Raw genomic sequence first — 18,932 nt, 5'->3', positions numbered from 1 at the left:
ACCATAACACTGCAATCTCAACTGTGGTTCATATTTTCTTAATGTTTAAGCCCCTCTCCCCAGCCATTAAACTAAGCTCTCAGTGACATCCTCATATTCTGAAATTTAGCAGGGGGTGTATAGGCAGGTCTGGGTAGACACGCACATGTATACTGTTGATTATGCATGTGATGAAGCAGAACATTGATTACGATTCTAAAGGATAATGATTTATAGTCAGAACACACATTGTTGAAAGCAGAGACTCCATCTTCCTCTATGCTTGTGCAAAACCTAGCACAATTATGATCTAATCTTGATTAGTTTACTAGCAACTGCCACAATTTAATAAACATTATACCTACGTGATTAACTTTCATAAATATCAGAAACTATATTAAAAGCTTCATCTCCAAGCAGGAAAATATTATATATGTGCTTCACTTTACCCACATACAGAATTCCAACCTTTCTGAGATTGAATTCAACACCCATGGGGCTGAATATACATGAGAAGCAGACAGTTTATTAAGAAAGGAGCCATTTTTATATCACGTTTCGGAGTAAATTTGGCTTTAGAGATGAGTAATTCAGGCAACTGCTGAGAGCCTCACACAGAACAGCAACTCATGTGTTAGTCTGCTACTTCCTTCAAGCAATAAGAACAGAGGTGGGAGGCAACACATGGTACAAGCTCCGCTGCAGAACCTAGGATCCCACAAATTTGGAGGTCAGAACAGCAGAGAGCTTTCTTCTGTCATTAGCAGAGCAACAGATGTGATGTTAGGCTTTATACAGGAGAGTCAATGATTCATATTGTCTGCAAGTCCATTGCAATATTTTTATTATTTGGAGAAATAAGCTCTGAGAATATGATCCTTAAACACGTTTGCTGAGAGTTAAGGAAGAGATGAAATGAGCTGAGTTTTAGCAGTGCAGAGCACTGATTTCAAAATGCCTATAGGGGCCACTCTTTGTGAAACGATCATGTTGCAAATAGGTATCTGAAGATACATTTAAGTCCTTACTTGGTTTCAGAGATTTGTGGATTTTGGATCATTTTCACACAGGCAACCTTTGATTGGCCCAGTAGAATTTCTTTTTTTTTTTAATTTTTACAGAAAATTTGAATTGGGATCATCTGAAGAGGAGGAAAAAAGAGGTAAAAAGAAGCAATACATACTGCCTTAAATTTAAAACTGTAAAGAGAAACCTACAGAGGGGTTCTCCCTTTTCTTTGCCAATCTCCCTTTTATTCTCTTCCATCTCAAGCTTTTGAATGAATCTTTCAGTCTTATTACCAAACACAATGATAAACGTAATATAAGAAATTCAACCTTTATGATTTAAACTATGCTTTACAGTTACTCATAGAATCATAGAATCATAGAACCATAGAATAGTTTGGGTTGGAAGGGACCTTTAAAGGTCATCTAGTCCAACCCCCTGCAATGAGCAGGGACATCTTCCACTAGATCAGGTTGCTCAGAGCCCCGTCCAACCTGACCTTGAATGTTTCCAGGGATGGCGCATCTACCACCTCTCTGGGCAACCTGTTATTTATTAGCCTTCTCCATATCTTCATAGGATCTTTATTTAATATAGTACCTTAGAAGTTTTCTTTGAAAATATTCTGCTCTTACAAACTTTTTCATATTCTGCTCATCGTTCCTGTTATTTCAATGAGAATATTCAAATAAATATAAATAAGCACATATGCCAGTGTTTTTATGACTAGGGTTGCTGGGCTGCAAAGGCAGTGAAGGTCTGGCCAATCTGTTTACCCTCCCACATATTAAGACCATTGGGGGTTACACTTGGAATATGTTTGTCTCCCTTTTTTTGGCTTAGGAAATACTATTCCTTTGCTTAATGTCATGTGTAATGTAGTGTCATATCTAAATAAAGACACAAATTCTTTATACCTCTAGAGGTGGAAAAACCGGTCTGAAAAGCAATAACTTCCTTGGAAAATCAAGAAGCATTATAAAAAGTGGAGTTTACCTGTCTTCGGAGGTCTCGTGTTTTCTTGGTCATCTTGTCAATAGCAATGTTGAGCGGGTCCCCCTTCTCCTTCCTTCCAGTCTGTTAAAAATGAAATTTTGGAGTTAGAGAAAAATACTCCAGAAAATATACACTTTTTAAAAAAATAGTACAGATTTATCAAAGGAAATATGTGCATCTCTTTTTGTTTGCTTCCACCAAGTTGTTATTTTCAATGCAATGTTTTTAACATGTTTACGTGCGGGGGGCACAGCAGATTATTTTAAAACAATCCTAAAATGATACGAAGAAAGATTAAGGTGACTCACTGGAGAGTTCGGGACTTTTCCACCAATAAATTATGTGCATGTATTATAGCCTATACTCTAAAAATCTGGCAAGACCTTTCACTATAAAACGAATATTAAGAGTTTCTAATCTCCATCCTGCCAGGCACTGGGAATGTTAAACATGATAATAAGCAGCAACACAGCTTGAGGACAGAAGGAAAATGGTCCCTACGCCTGTAACAGGAATCATATTGGCAGACATTAGGTGCACTATAAAGAAGAATTCCACTTAAAACACTTTCCTGCAGGAAGTCTCAAAGCAAAAATCCTCACGAAGATTAAAAAGGGGGAAAAAAGCTTTTTGTGGCTCATAACCAATGAAAAAAAATATTTTTTTAGGTTCAATGGTACAAAAAGCACTAAGTGGCTTTGTCAGCTGTATTACCTTTCTCTTAAGAGAAAAGTGCTTCTCTAAAGATTTGTCACATCTCTTATCACATTGTACTCTGTTTGATAGCTTTTCATCAAGAATCAAAATTATCTTCCATTCTTTCTGGCAGTACTCTTTCCTTCCCAATGTGTTTTCAAATACTCCTATTTAGAATTGTTCCTTGCATATGATTAAGAGCGATTTTCTATTTCCAGCTGAGCCTAATAGCATATGTTTCTGGGAACTATTGAGAAGTCACTTTTGGGGTGGGATGGGGATTAAACATACCCTTTCAATAATGATCTCTCAAATGTACAGCACTGTTATCAGCTCTACATGGCCACATTGGCAAGTGGCCTGTGGTCCTGTCTTCTGCTTTAAACATTCACTCGAGGGAACGCCTGCTTTCTATTATTGTCTGTAATTCTCATTATGATACAAGGCCAATGCATTTGTGATCATTTAGATATCTGTAAAACCCATCCCCTTTTTTTTACTTAGAAATTCAAACACAAAAAAATCAAGTGCCACCAGGATTTAATATAAAACATAAATTTACCTCTTAGGTTTTTAAAAAGAATCCATTACAAATTCTGGAGTTAATCATACAAATTGACACCAGAAAATAGAGAGAAAGTGTTTGCTATGATACAAGAGGAGGCATCTGTGTAACCCGCTGATATTTTTATCTCACTTTTCTTGTGTTCATCCTTTGACTGAGTTCTTCTAGTCCCCAGCTAAAGAACTACGGCTCTTTAGCCTAAGCAATTTCAGCACATGCTTTTAGTTTTAGATGCCCTGAATTCAGTCCCTGCTATTTTGTCCAAGACAGCAGCTGTCATATGTGCACATAATCTATAGTTTTTCAATATGAAATTCCACAATAAAAACGAGGCAGTCCTGGGCATAGAAGTTTGGTACAGGAAGCCTCTCCTAACTGTTCAAATGGTACAATGGAGACTGCCAGATGAGCTAGTCTCAGCCAGGTTCCTAGTCTCTTCTACTACAAAGCTATAGTCTAAGAAAATTTCCAATTACTCCAGCTGTGTGCTGTGTACTAGCTGAACCAAGCATCCTTGGTGACATTAGTGTTCTGGGATGCTTTATTTTCCCAGTCAAATAATTCAATTTCTGTAATATTGTTTAAATTCTTCTCTTCCTTCTTATTGTTTAAGCTTGAACACACTGGCTTAGAAAGATACATAACCACACAAAATGTTTTAAGACATTTTTTGCTGGGGCAAAGCTAACCTTTTTTTCCCCATAAAATCAGGGAATAATTTGCTAAAGTCTGCAAATTGCAGTGAATATTAACACAATGTGAATAATTAAAAAGCAAACACCATGACACTTAAGGCTACAATGGGATGGTATTTTACAGTTCTCAAACAAAAAAACTAGCTAACAATTCTTCTTCCCTGATCTCATGCAGGGCAGATTTTGTGTTCACCACTGACATGCAAGGTCAAGCACTTAATGCTTGGCACCCAGTTAGGAGGTCAGAAAATTGTCCTGAATAGGAACCTGGGACTTCTTCCAGGGTAGTTGGCTACAGGATACAATGACACTGAATAAAGCAGGCATCTAATAAACTGCACTGTTTAGGAGCAAAGGCTCCTGACATTCCCTAGTTGGTCATGGGAAAAAAGTAGAAATTTTGAGATTGACTTAAAAGTTTGTAATCTAGGTTCCTAACCTGGGTGTTTGTATTGCACATAGGAGGAAACTATCACTGAGAGTAGGCCCATGGTGGCCTACATCTAGCACCTCTCCTAAGCCTCTCTTCAAATTTATCCTGTAACTTTTTTAGTCTAGTTTTAAATTACATAAACAGTGGCCCTTAAGGTACATCCTACTGTGAAACACAAGACAACTGGGAACTCTTCTGCGACCCTTAGGCCACACAACACAAACTGTCAATATCCATCTGGCCAGCCCCTTCTCCCTCCAAAACAGAGAAAAGCCCATTCTATATTGCTAACCGAAAAACTCCCTGCTCTGTGCAATTGCCCGAATCGTGCCTACATGCTGTCTGAGATGCTAAATGGCACGAACCGGTCTGTGCTGGAAAACAGGCTACCAGACCAAGTGGACAGAGATCCAGTTGAGCTCTCTCATGGCAGTATTTTATTAACGCATATCAATACGGATGAAGTCATAGAGACAATTCTCATGTGCTGCACAGTTTTGACTTATCCGGGAATTTTAAATGTCCTTCACTTGTTATAAAATGGCTACTGCCTTTTAAACTGGATACAAACCCCCTTCTTCATTGTATGATTTCAAAGAAGGAGAAAATTGTTTAGTAAATCACATTATTGAAAAATAAATAGCATGGCATGTGATGTTACATAGCTTCAGGCAGGTCTGTCAAACACCATCTGCTCTGTGCTTAAAATATAAGTTTATTAAAGTTTATTTATTTAAGTCCTTAAATACTCTTATATTAATGTTGCTCTGTGATAAATTTTTGGCCTTCATTCCTAGAAGGGATAGAAAGGAATTTAGTGGTTTCCTGTGTTTCTGAAAAAAACATAAAGCTTGGTATTGAGCCTTGTAGCATTTCTCTGTTAATCTTTTTCTGCAAAGGGAAGAAAGATACTTTGGAGATGGGATAAAAAGGAAGTAAAAATTGCTGCTGGCATTTGGTTAAAAGGAGAAGGAGGAGAAATGCACAGAATTCCTTGAATGCCAAAATATTGGTATTCAGCGTTCCTGCAGACAGAATTACATCTATTCATGCTGCAATAAGGAGAACTTTGTTACAGTAGAATATATTAATCAGGTTCCTGATTTCTAGTGACCATTAACAGCATTTGCCTACTGTTTTTACTCAAGATATTTTCAAATGATTCTCTCAATCTGTGTTACTCCCATCCTAATTTCCTTAGAGCTTTTCCCTGCCTGTTTGATTTATTCTCAGTTGATCAGGATGAGCTAATTTCCACCAGCTCCTGACCAGGGGCTGTGCTGTCTGTGGAGTTCCCCAGGTCAGGAATGGGTCTTCCATTGCACTTGTACCCCAAGGCTGCAGTCTCCCTCCCAGATCACGCAACATAAGATCCAGCTCCCTGAATGTATTTTTCAAGCATTTTTAAGATTGATTTGCCACCTGGCATGAGAAGATGAGTAGTTTTTCAACACATCCATGTCCAGTTAGTGGAAGAAACCTAGGTACTGTCCTTTTACTCTAGAAAATGCCTACAGTCGCAACCACTGTCAACAATATTACTTGAACAGTAAAACAAATACAGAATACAATCATTGCCTTCCTTATATTAAGCAAAGTCTAAAAAGCTTCACAGTTGAAACTGCAAAATATTAAGGTAAGCACTTAGTTAAACAGGGAACTTCAACTTCATTTAGTTAGGAAGGGAAATAATAACAAAGAGCACTTAAGGATGGTAAGAAATTTCAGCATCTGCTAGAATTATCTTTGCTAAGATATAGCACTGTTTTTCCTTTTGAAAAAAGACCTTTTTCTCTCCCTCCTTTTCTCCTTTTCATAAGCTGTTCACAATTCATACTGCTGGAGTAAAATAAAAATCTCCCAAAATATTTCCCACAACTATTAAGGACATTTATATCCCACAACTTGCTCATTACAGAATTCTTTTGATCACCATGAGGTACTTAATAGGACACTCTTTTCTAACCTTACAGAATATCACAGAATCAAGACACGAACGGTCAGGCCAATCAGCCTAGAGACACAGCACATGTTGGATGAGACACAGTGAACCTTGGAAGAAGACACTCCAGACTGGAACTGTGTTGTTAGTTTTGAATAATTCCAAATCCCACCAATATGGAAATTATAAAGCTGAAATTTCAGTGCACGAAACAGGTAAAATTGCTACTAGCAAAATTATTATTATAAAGAGGGCTTAGATATTATGGTAATGAATATCCTTATATGGAAAAGTTAGGATTACTTACAGATGTGTGAGATGCAAACCCACTATTTTGAGTATAATATTTTAAAAAAATTATAATCAATGACAGATGAACATGACTGACAATAGTAACCTATTAAAGAAGGGGATGGAATGCCAAGAAATACACAAAAAGTGCAGCAACTGCAGACCTACAGCATAATTTCACATACAAAAAACCAATGTGTATGACAATTAAATGAGAGATGTTAGAGAGAGCTATTGTCCTTTTTCTTTAAAGCACATAATTTAGAAGCTCCGTGTTTCAATTTACTACTACTACTAATAATAATAGCCTAAAACTGTGTAAGAAAATTTGGGACCACTGTTCTCACACATTCCTCTGTCTTCTCTGCTGCTTTAGATATAAGCCAAAATACCTGGGAGAGCTCAGTCTCCTAACATATTACATGTTGCGTGTCCAAGACATCCTCACTGCCATTAATCGAGTAATTTAGCCTCTAGGAGACAGGTGGAAAGATTATCTATTGATCCAAGAGCTACCAAACCTTGATATACTTTTATATTTTCATCATCCCCTAGGTAGATGATTCCATTATTTACAGTTTATTCAGAACTTCAATATCACAATGTTTTATTAAGGCACAAATTGCTGCTCAAAAATATATCTGTCCTAATATTTTATTTTAAATGTTCAACAACATCACTCTTTAAAAACTATGCTCATGTTCAATAGCCCTTTTAAAAGTGATGAAGAGAAGCTTAGTACTAAGAGGGAAAACATTTTGAACAACAGACATAAGCTGCATCAGTGCTTTTAAGCAGAAAGCTAGGTTTAAACTTACCAATACATAGTCTCCTTCTGACAGGTTAAGAAGACTAATTTTGGGTCAGGAAAAGGCTAAACTATATATCCTAGCAGAAGTGAGTAGAGACTCAATTTCACTGGAAAGTTGAAAATCCTAGCTATTCGCTAGGGAGACGGGTCAGGAAAACTTATTTTAGAAAATCTGTGTGGTTCCTCTATGGATGAGCTGAAGAAGACATTTCAGAATAAATAGATTTTTAAAAAAATTGAATGCTGAGGATCTCTTAGGAGCATGGTGTGAACATGAATTACTGTTCTACTCAGCTCAGTGATTTAATCTATACTTTATGTTTCTTCCTATAAATTATTTTGGTTTTTAGCATTTATTCTAAGTAACAACATGGGAAGTTCTGCAATCACCTGTTTTCCATCTTCAGTTTTGCTAGAGAATCACCTCATGTGGAATGAAAATTTGTACATTCCCTTTTCCTCTTAATCATTCTTTTTTTTTTCTTGAGGGAATAAAAAGGTAATTTTGCATAAATGGGGCAAAAAAAAGGTTGCTTATATATCCTTTTTCTACTCAGGTCTTTTGGCCTTTTTTTATGCAGTTGCAAAGGAGAAAGATTCAGTCACCCCAGAGAAAGGACAAGACAGAAGGTCCCAGTATGTAGACTATCTTGCCACTTTGCAATAGAACACTGAATTACAGGCTTTCTTCATGGTGCTTCCACAATACTACTCGGTTCTAGAATGCCATTCACTAAATAATCTGCTCATAAATGTGTGTTACGGACAAGAAGTTCTTTTAAAATAAAACAATTGCTTTCAGCAGTTTTTAATTGCCTTACAAAATTGTGACCAGATCACAGTGAGTGTAATTGGTTCCAGTGTAGCATAAATAATCACAACTATGCAGAAAACTGGGTAAGCCACATCCTTGCAATCCCAGAGAGTAAATAAAGTCAATAAAATATAAATGAACCATGAGTTGGACACGATATCAATACCTGAGGTGTGCAAATCTTGGCCTTGTCCTGGATCCAAGCAAGTTTTATCTAGATCTGTAGACAATTAAAACTAAGTATGTAACGAAATAAAGAAATTACGAAAACTGAGTATGTAAATGGTTGAAGAAGACTCTCTTTTTCTATTTTATGTGTGGTTTTATGCAGTCCACATCACCACAATACCTGAATGTCTTCAAGTGGTGAATTGGTGAATTAAGTGGTGTGTTTAATATCAGCCATGTGTGGTTTCTTCTTTTATCTTCTCACAAGAGGGAGAACTTGTGTGTAGCGGAGTATTTTACTTTGGTTGGTTTGTGGCTATTGCTTTTCTTGTTTTGCACAATTCACTGTTGTAACTACTTCTTGTCTTTTGGCAATAACCAAAGATTTTCAGAAACATTATCAATCACGGCAGTTTGATTTGAAAGACCAGCTAGGATTAGGGCTTGATCTTACTAGTTCCCAAGTGGCAGCTGCTGCTATTAATTGATATTCACCCATAATCACGCACTGGCATCTAAGCTTCCCTAAAAAACAACTGCCTGAAGAATGTGTATTTATAATGATATTGGAGATTGCCTAAAATGGAGAACTTTTTAATTCTTGAGAATGAAGGCAGCAGTTTGTTGGGTTTGGTGGTCTTCTTTTCATCTGTAGATATACACTGAATATTTCTGTATTTCTCTGTATTTTTGAACTGTAGTTTCCAAGACCACTGTGGTGAGGATACAGTCCTTCCCTTCTAGCTACTAGCCAATACTGGATTTTACAGCATACTGAGGTACCAAAAATGCGGAAAAGGCAACTGGTGGGACTTTCCTAAGTTACAAGGCGAGTGTAACTCATTGATTTTCATTAGGTAAAACATATGCATTTGTTCTTTTTTTTTTCTGGCAGAGGGGCGGGGGGAAGCCATGCATCTATTAGAAGTTCTTCCCCAAGGCAAGAATATCCTGCCACCATTTAAGAGCTGTGCCATTTCATTAAATTCAGATCTTAATGTAGTGCACACTGCCATTCGAGAAAGCAGTGATAGTTTTCAGGGGAGGACCATCTCATTTAATTTTGCCATCTAGAAATACTGAATAAAATATAGTTATTTTAGTTCCTTCTATATCCAATATATAGTGACAGGCATTTTTAGAGCACCCATCTGTCTTACATATTTATTTTAATATGGGATACATATCACAACATGGGGTTGCTTCTCTCCATTGACAACGGAGGGGGTCTTGTGGTACTAGATAACTAATTCTTAAACAACTAATTTTTGTGAGATAAAACCCCTTCTTAATAACTACAGAGAGTGTCCAGCCCTCCTAAGGATCAGTCTAGAGACTGCATCTTGGACAAATTATGTGTGTTTTGGATGATTTTCTTCCAGAGAATTTAAAAATATTAGCATCATAAGGGCACCTTTTTTACAAGCTTCCCCAAAAGACATTCCTGTACTTCCAGGCTGTGACATTTTGAGGTCCTGTAAATAATTCACTTTCTTCCCACTGTCTAAAAGAAACACACTTCATAAATTTTAGATTCGGCGTTGGATCGTAACAATCTTTCTTGTTTCTCCATGCTCATTTTCACCCTTCAAAACCCCTTAACGTACAAACACATACAGACACACTTGAATACTTTGGTCATCACTACCAATGGCCTTAGGACAACTCTATGTAAAAACTGTTTCTTATCTTTGTAATTATAGGTGTTGATCGCAAGAGACAGACAGTTGCTGGTCACAGAAACATCGCAACCTAATGAAGAAAACAACAAAACCCCCCCCGGTTATAGCTGGATTTCTCTAATCTGAGCTTTCTCAGATAAAGACATATGCCAACTTTACCCTAATTTGGAACTGAAGTTTGCTGATAATAGGGGAAAACAAGGAAATGCAGTTGGAGGAGCCAAGACTGATAACCTGAGACAGGTTTTCTGAGATGTCCTCAAGAAATCTCTCCAGTACATGTGTAATGTGATCTGTATCACAGCAAATGCAGGTGATACAAGTGTTAGCATGCAAGCGTACTTCTGATCCAGGTTTCTGTCCTAATGTCCTTGAGAACTGACATCTCTGAAGCTTCCCCTCATTCCTTTCTGTTTGAGGGGGGTGACTTTGTAACAATATGTATTACAATATTGATCTGCATAATATTTCTTGTAAAGAGCATCTTTTCCTTTGCAATGCTTACTCAGAGGACTCAAAGAGGAAAACATAAGGGTTTTCATAGAATAAACTGCATATTTCTATTCAGAAGATGTCAGCACACAAAATTGATGCTGTCACACTTAAATGCATACAAAAAATTAGAATTTCTGAGGAAAGAAATGTGGATGGTGTAAACTGTTATAAAACCATCAGCTTCACTGAACCCATGCAAATTTACACCAGCTGAGAATCTCCCCACTCATCAGTTAAATGAAATCTTGCAGATGCTTCCATTTAGAAGGTCAGAAATGTTTACTCCAGAATTCAAAATTATTCTAATTTCTTCCCAGAAATCTACTTGCAAAGGGTCCACTACAAACTCCTCATTTAATCACCAACTGCTTTCCAGCTGCAAATTACAGTCTGCTTTTACATCGCTTCTGGATGGCTTCTCTTAATCAAAAAACACTGGAGGAAAAGGAGATAGTACACGTTTTTTCTTTCCCTTCAGATACGGAAGCCCATAGTGAAGGACTATGTAAATAAAAAGTGTTAAAATCTACCCACTGCAATACAAGCTCTTAAGAAAAGTCTATTTGATTATTATAAGCAGAATAATGAATGTTACTAAGTAATGAAATAGTTCTTAATAAAGCTTTCTATCATATTTTCTATTAAAATTTTATCTGTTAAAAAGTTGAAGTAATACCAGGCAACTAAGAAAAGAGGAGTGGTAGAGAAGTTCAGGACGTCTTAGAACATGTAATGAATGATATTGCATGCATCTAAACTCGGAAAATTTATTGAGCAAATCTTTGTTACGTCTCTGTTACAGATTAGTGGAAATACTTGTTAGAAATCTTAATGGAAGTGATATTGATGTTTGGTATGACCACCGGCCTTGGTTTTATGTCTCACTCACTAGAAAGCACTTGTAGCCAATCTCTTCCTAGTTGGTTTTAGGTTAAAAGTTATATTATGAGTCACAGGGATGAGTGTTATCACTGGATTAAATGTAGGACTTCCTGACACATCTCAGCATCCCTTGAAAACATCCTTTTAGTATTTTTCAGGTCTCCCTCTTGCAGTAATAGGAGAACCACATATTGTTATATGGTTGCAAGCAAAGACTTTTTTGTTTGTTTATGTATTCAAGAAAAAGGCTCCACTCGATGACAATATTTGACTATAACATTGGCTTTTGTAGTGTAGACTTTTATGTTTTTTTTTTTTCAGCAAAGGAGCTTTTTAAACAAACAGACATCTCTGGCAAATGAAGTGATCATTGGAAGTACATCAAAGAGTTCACAACATTTACAGGTATTAAATGAACATTTCTAATTAACATATTGAAGTTCCAAATATGCCATTCTATTTAAATGTAGAATTGTTGTTAATGGCATAAAGACAGGTATTATATAGCCTTAGAGTTCAACCCTCCCCGAATCTCGCCTGTCGTAGGAGGTACAGAATTGTCCTGACTGCGCTTACAGTGCTTTGATTATCAAATATCCCTGAAAAATAGGATTTCAACTAGTTGGTTGCATGTGTCACTATCTAATAGATCTCTTGATGAGATGTTCTGTTTAATATCTTTATCAATGATCTGGATGAAGGGATCGAGTGCACCCTCAGTAAGTTTGCAGATGACACCAAGCTGGGCAGGAGTGTCGATCTGCTTGAGGGTAGGAAGGCTCTACAGAGGGATCTGGACAGGCTGGGTCGATGGGCCGAGGTCAATCGTATGGGGTTTAACAAGGCCAAGTGCCGGGTCCTGCACTTGGGCCACAGCAACCCCATGCAACGCTACAGGCTTGGGGAAGAGTGGCTGGAAAGCTGCCAGGCAGAAAAGGATCTGGGAGTGTTGGTCGACAGCCGGCTGAATATGAGCCAGCAGTGTGCCCAGGTGGCCAAGAAAGCCAATGGCATCCTGGCTTGTATCAAAAATAGTGTGGCCAGCTGGACTAGGGCAGTGATCGTGCCCCTGTACTGGGCACTGGTGAGGCCGCACCTCGAATGCTGTGTTCAGTTTTGGGGCCCTCACTACAAGAGAGACATGGAGGGGCTGGAGCGTGTCCAGAGAAGGGCAACGGAGCTGGTGAAGGGTCTAGAGCAGAAGTCTGATGAGGAGCGGCTGAGGGACCTGGGGTTGTTTAGCCTGGAGAACAGGAGGCTGAGGGGAGACCTTATCGCTCTCTACAACTGCCTGAAAGGAGGGTGTAGTGAGGTGGGGGTCGGTCTCTTCTCCCAAGTAACAAGTGATAGGACGAGAGGAAATGGCCTCAAGTTGCTCCAGGGGAGGTTTAGACTGGATATTAGGACATTTTACTTCACTGAAAGGGTTGTCAAGCATTGGAACAGGCTGCCCAGGGGAGTGGTTGAGTCGCCATCCCTGGAGGTATTTAAAAGACGTTTGGATGAGGTGCTTAGGGACATGGTGTAGTGGTGGACTTGTCAGTGTTAGGTTTACGGTTGGACTCGATGATCTTAAAGGTCTTTTCCAACCTATACGATTCTGTGATTCTGTGATTCTATGTGTATCGAGTATTACATCTGTATTTCTTTCTTTTTAATTGCATCACACTTATATTCCTTGGATGATCCACAAGGGAACGAGGTCTTGTTTATTTCCTATCAAAAATGTGTTCATCAATGTATGCAGCTGAAAGTAAATGCTAACTCAATATTTGTACTTATAACAGATAATTAAATGCTTTTCCAAATTCCTTGCTACTTTCTTTTCCCTTATCTTGCCAGTTCCCTCCAGACCCACTCAGGTGGGTTTTTATGTTTGTTTTTTGTTTTTCTCTTTATCCTCCAACCTGTTCTGAACACTTTCAATCACAGTCTACACTGAAACAATTTTTGAAATTATTTCGGTTGATGTTTCTTGCAGCCAGTGAAACCACTGCTACTTTCCAGCTCTGACACCCTACTTGGCAGTGTACTGTGCAGCCTACACAATATCAGGTTAGTGCATGTGTCAAACTTTCTGAGGGCAGTGATGTGTGTCTGGCAACAAGGCTTTGCAGCCTGGCACATCTCCAGTGAAAACCCCAATTGCAAGCAAACAATGTGCCTGCGATGTGATGGGACACATACTGTAACTTTAGCTACCGTTTGGAATGAATGGAGGTAGAGGAAAGCCTGGGAAAGAAAATAACTCAATTCTCATGCCAGTAATTAAATGGTCACTTTGAGTACTGGCTTTTTGTGCCCATGTGTTCCTTTGTAGGACACCACAACCATGAGGCGTTAGTGAGGAAATAAAAACAAAACACAGAACAAAATAAAAATAAAAATAAAAGAACTATTTAAACTCCAACCAGATATTCAAAAGAATGCAAGAGCAAAGGACCAGCTCCTTCTATTTTTACAGAGCAAAGCCGCGGTCTATTCCTGTCACCACCTCAGATCAATGTGCTAAGTGATATCCATTCAAATTACTTGTCAGTTTAATCAGAGGAAGTGAAACACAATTACAGGGCATTAGTGTAAAAGCCAGCACAAAATAACAGAATGTCCATGTGAGATATCTGAAGCTAAAGCCTGCTGAAAATAACTCTGTGACATTTTCATCAACAGTCTTTATACAGAAAAAAACCTGCTTTGTAAATGCTATTATAAACTAATTAGGCATAAAACAATGCTTTAAATCTATAAACTGATTAGAGTCTTTATTTCTCCTTGTAGATATCAGAAATTTTTTTGGCTTTTGTTCTGTTCTTAGAAAAAAACTAAATGCATAAAGATAAAGACCTTTACTGAAATGATAACTGGTGCATTTACAAAGCCTCTCTGTGCTCCCTCTCAAGTCAGCAGGAGTTTTGCCATTATTTCCACTGAATGATTGGAACATTTACTTTTCATGGACACTCCAAATTTCCACTGAATATAAGCTGTATTTTTGGAATCATCAAACAGATGACTTGGATTAAATGGATGAAACAGGAGCAGGGAAGGGAAGGGACTCCTCCTTCTCCCCCTGATGGCAGGGATGCAAGACTGGTGGATTCAAAATGCCAAACAAATGCAAACCTGCTCTGGAAGCCTTGCCAAGTCCCCAGGTGGGATATGCCGGGGCGGGCTCCAGTGCCTGGAGTCCCTCTGACCCTTTCATCCCAAGCTGCACCACAGCTCAGTTTCAGTGGGGCAGGTAAAAATACACACCCAATCCAGAGGTATAAAGGAAATAAGGATTTGTGAATCTCCACAACAGGAAATCACACCAAGGCCTCTCGTTTCTTGGGTGACACTCAACTAAAAAAAAAAGGAGGCAGAATAACCTCTATGTGATTTAGAACCTGACTTAGTTTTTTCAAAAAAATAACTATCAGTACATGTCTTCAGGATAGAGCGTAAGCTGGAAAAAGCCTTCTCCTTCCAGCCCTAACTTGCTTTTTAAGAGCCAGAAGGCATGGGGGCTTGGACTGAACTCAGCACAGTTAATCTCCTGGATTGAGGTGACTCTACTTTTTTCAATAGTCACAATGCATAGCCCAGGTCCTGGTACCCCTGTGGTAAAAAAATCACTTAAAATGTTCATGTTGTAATTCCGAGCTCATAGACTCTGAGGTCTTTAATTGGATTTGGCCCTTTATCTTCTATATTCATGAGACAGTCATTAATTTGACCATCCCTGCCTGGTCTACAGGGTAATTGAATGAATAGCTCTGCACATCCACATAAATGCCTCCAAAAAGAGTTATTACTATGAATGTGCAATATGACAAGTTAACTCTGCTACATTGATAATGACGGCATCGAAACTGTTAAGGTAAGTGCCATTGGAGTCCATCTCATAGCTACTGGAAATGGAAGAAAGCATATGAATATGCAACACGCAAAACCACTGAACAATTTACACTCTGCCTAGCCTTTTAAAATAAAAAGATAAAGTTAATCCTATTTTTCAGATTTCCTTGATACACTTTCATCTTCTGGCAAAACTAAAATCCCTAAAATATTGCAAAAGGGGTTAAAAGCAAGAGAGTTTTTTTGGTCAATTGCCACAAAGACTTCTTGTAGGAAATGAAGTGTAAAAAATTTTAAAGTATGTTAAATGAAATCACAGCAGACTGAAACCTGTGGTTCCAGTGCAAGACCTGAAATAACTTTGAAACAGATGCTAATTGGCACCACCTTCATTCTGATGTTCATAAATGAAACTGAACGAGCCTTCAAAGGTGCCAAAGGAAGACTAGCCGTCCAAAGAACATTAAAATGTGCTTGGATTTGGTCTGTCAGCTCCGAAGTTATTTATATCCTGCTAAGTTATTTAGATGCTTTTCAAAATTCATCCAATGAGACAAGTGTGTACATTTTCAAAAGAACTGAAAATCTGTGGAATTTAAATTCTTAAATTATCTTGGATATTCCTTCCGTTATCAATTAGCATTGGCTTTGGAGGTGAACTACCAATCTGGAGTTGTTCTGAGTTATTCACTGCAGGAGATTTTTTACTGGGGAACAGTTCATGCTTTGTACCGAGACAAACGTGGTAGTTTGCAAGTCTCGGTACAAATCATGCACTATTAAAAGTTATCCACAGACATCTGCCGCTGTTTAGAATACCTTTTAAAGACAGATGCATATAGAAACTAATTGCAAGTGGTAAAAGTGCCAACTGACCTCTACATCTGGTTTTCTTCTAAATAAATCTTTCTTCTCCTAAGTAATATAAACTTTGATGTTCCAAATTAAACGTATTTTTAATGTATAAGGATATAAACTCTTTTAAATAGTATTAGTCTAATAATTCACTAATTTGGCTCTGCAGTGACTTCAATAGCAATTTCAGTGGTAATACAATGTAGCATTCCACACTTCCTATTTATTGCTCTGTTCTTATATGCCATACCCTATAATTTCATTGGCATAATCTATGGAATTATAATTGAATAAATATTTCCTATAAAAATCAATTAAACAGGAACAATTGTAGCGATTCTGCATGTTACACATGGCCACGATGTACACCAACAAGATAGCAACTGAATCCACAGTCTGTGGGAACTAGACTCTACTTCCAATTCCCAGTCCAGTTCTGTTTCTAATAGACTATATTTTAGCGAAGTTTTCTTTAGTATGGCAATTAGCGTTATGGGTGAATCAATTCCACGATTATCAAATGCCTAAAGGAATTTAAAAAAAATAAACTAAAGCCCGGCAGGAGAAGTTCTGCGGCTTTCCACACAGCATGATGCTTTTCACTTCAAAACTACTAAGTAAATTACTGAGAAAAAGTTACTGTGAATAAAATGGGCTGCACTGTGTTAAGTAATTATTTCTAAAGTGTGAAATGGGTAGGAAGTATCTCATCTTAAAGTAGGGCCCTGATGCATATTACCTCTCTAGTGTAAAGTGAACAGTCTTTTTTTTTTCCTTTATCTTGCGGGAGCAAGCACAGGAATGAAAACTTTATTTTTCTAATGATCTTTTATGTGGGAGAGAAGTATAAAGACTCAACCTGTGAAACTATGCTGTGCTCCGCTATTTGTACCGCACTACTGTTTCTGGAAGAATCTTCTAGAGCTTCATGAGCTCTCAGGGAATGCCCAGTAAATTATAAGTATATTTGGTTAATGGTCCCCATTTGAGGAATGCATGATGGAGACATGATCTCCTGTGTTAAAGACCAGCATTTCTGCGAGTGTTAAGGGATGCACCCCTGTTAAGATTTAATTTGTGAAATAATTCAGAACACAGCTTGTCTTTAAGTATGTCTTGCAAGTATGTCACGCCACACACCCATCCTGTTCCTCACTCTTGAAAAGCAGTGGTAAGAAAAGGTCATTTTAATGGAAAGGTTATGACCACAGCATGGGTTAGGAAAATACCCTTATGATGCTTCTGAGAGAACAGAGGGGATTCTTGCAATTAATTAATACCTAGATGCATAACAACAGGCTATTTCAACAAGAAGAAAAGGTTATTTTTTCCTCCTGTTTTATTTTTTTTGACAACTGTTATTAAAAGTTGCAGGGACTGAGGAGAAGAAAGAGGAAAATCACATAAGAATCAAAAAAGACCTTTCTCTAAGACAAAAGGTGACACAAATTGGTAGTAATGAATCGTGTATAGTAGTTGGTTAAAATACTGCTGTCCATTTAAAGAATAATTACACATACATTAAAATATTTATGCAGAGGACATGTGAAATTCAGTCCCAGATCAAAACCAAGAGGTCGTAGAGATTACATAAGAGAGTACTAGTCTGGGTTTAATGGCTGACAAGCACAATTTAGAGAAAACATTTTTCCTTAATAATCCCTTTCAACAACTTGCAATACAGGCTTTTGTTTTGTTTTGTTCATATACATAAGAGATTCATTCCAAAAAGATCAGAAAGGGTTATTTTCTCAGATTAAATATCACATGGATATCAGAATTATACTTTGCGAGGGCATGACTTCTGAACACACACAGAGCCATTTAATGACCCACTCAGGAGAAAGAGCAAAAGTGTATCTACAAAGTGTAAACTCATTTTGGCCTCGGTCCTGAAACTATCTTTGAGGTTTGACCTTCAGAAGAACTTCACGTAACACAGATGGGTTGACTAGGGTTGGCCACAGGAAAGCCTTTAACAAGTCAGTGTTGCAAAGCACTCTGTAATGATGCAGAACAAGCCTCTAAATATATCAAGTGAGCTCTTCTCGGCTGAAATATCTACATGTTAATAGCTTGTTCTCTGGGATCAGAAAGTCTTACCTCCAGGAGGGGAATGGATAGAACACAATAATTTCAATGCAGGGCATTGAAATTATATTTTTAGAATTTCAAAATGTTAATACTTTAACATTTAATTAATGATTTAATAATTTTTTAATTTAATTTAATATTTTAAATAATTTTATAAATTTCTATACTTTCAAATACAGTAATTGTAAGGTGGGGTTAGTCTATACTTAGAGGTAAACAATGGCCAACACCAAGTGATTTTGGAAGCTTCCCCATAATGTGGGAAAATTAGGCAAAGGCAACAATACTACAGCAGGACGGTTGTTCTGGCCATCACGTACACCCACCGATGGTTGTAGCCCTCATGTGCGTGGACAAGACAGGGAACAGACAACCTCAAATCCATGATCACGTCAGGCAAGGTACCTATAAATGTTTCTGGTGAGCCTGTTTTACTAATAGCACATGCTCACACAAACCAAAAGGAACTGTGTTTACAAAATTAATATTTCATGGGCTTCGGTTTAGACAGAGATTTTTTTTTTTTTTTTTTTTTTTACAAAATTGCCTTAAATGCACAACTGTGCACAAATTTACAGATATTTGTATACTCAAGGATGAAATTTCATTTCTTGGATAACTTCCTAAATCAAGATAAGAATGTCCATCAATCATTTAATATAGCTAAAGGGTAGAAATGTTGGGTA

The 18,932-nt window shown here is 37.6% G+C and overlaps 1 protein-coding gene across 4 annotated transcripts in view; it reads right to left on the bottom strand.

Moving 5' to 3' along the window:
• CTNNA2 (catenin alpha 2) overlaps positions 1-18,932 on the bottom strand; it is a 524,203-nt gene that overhangs the window by 123,786 nt on the left and 381,485 nt on the right. For all 4 annotated transcript variants that reach the window (XM_072862258.1, XM_072862257.1, XM_072862259.1 and 1 more), the window contains one exon: positions 1,984-2,064. In XM_072862258.1, the coding sequence (XP_072718359.1) occupies positions 1,984-2,064 (81 nt within the window). The remainder of the gene's footprint in view (positions 1-1,983; positions 2,065-18,932) is intronic.

The sequence above is a fragment of the Ciconia boyciana genome, chromosome 5 (assembly GCF_034638445.1).
Source record: "Ciconia boyciana chromosome 5, ASM3463844v1, whole genome shotgun sequence".
NCBI lineage: Eukaryota > Metazoa > Chordata > Aves > Ciconiiformes > Ciconiidae > Ciconia > Ciconia boyciana.
Note: the sequence above shows the minus strand (reverse complement) of the source record. Positions and strands in the feature narration are given on the sequence as shown.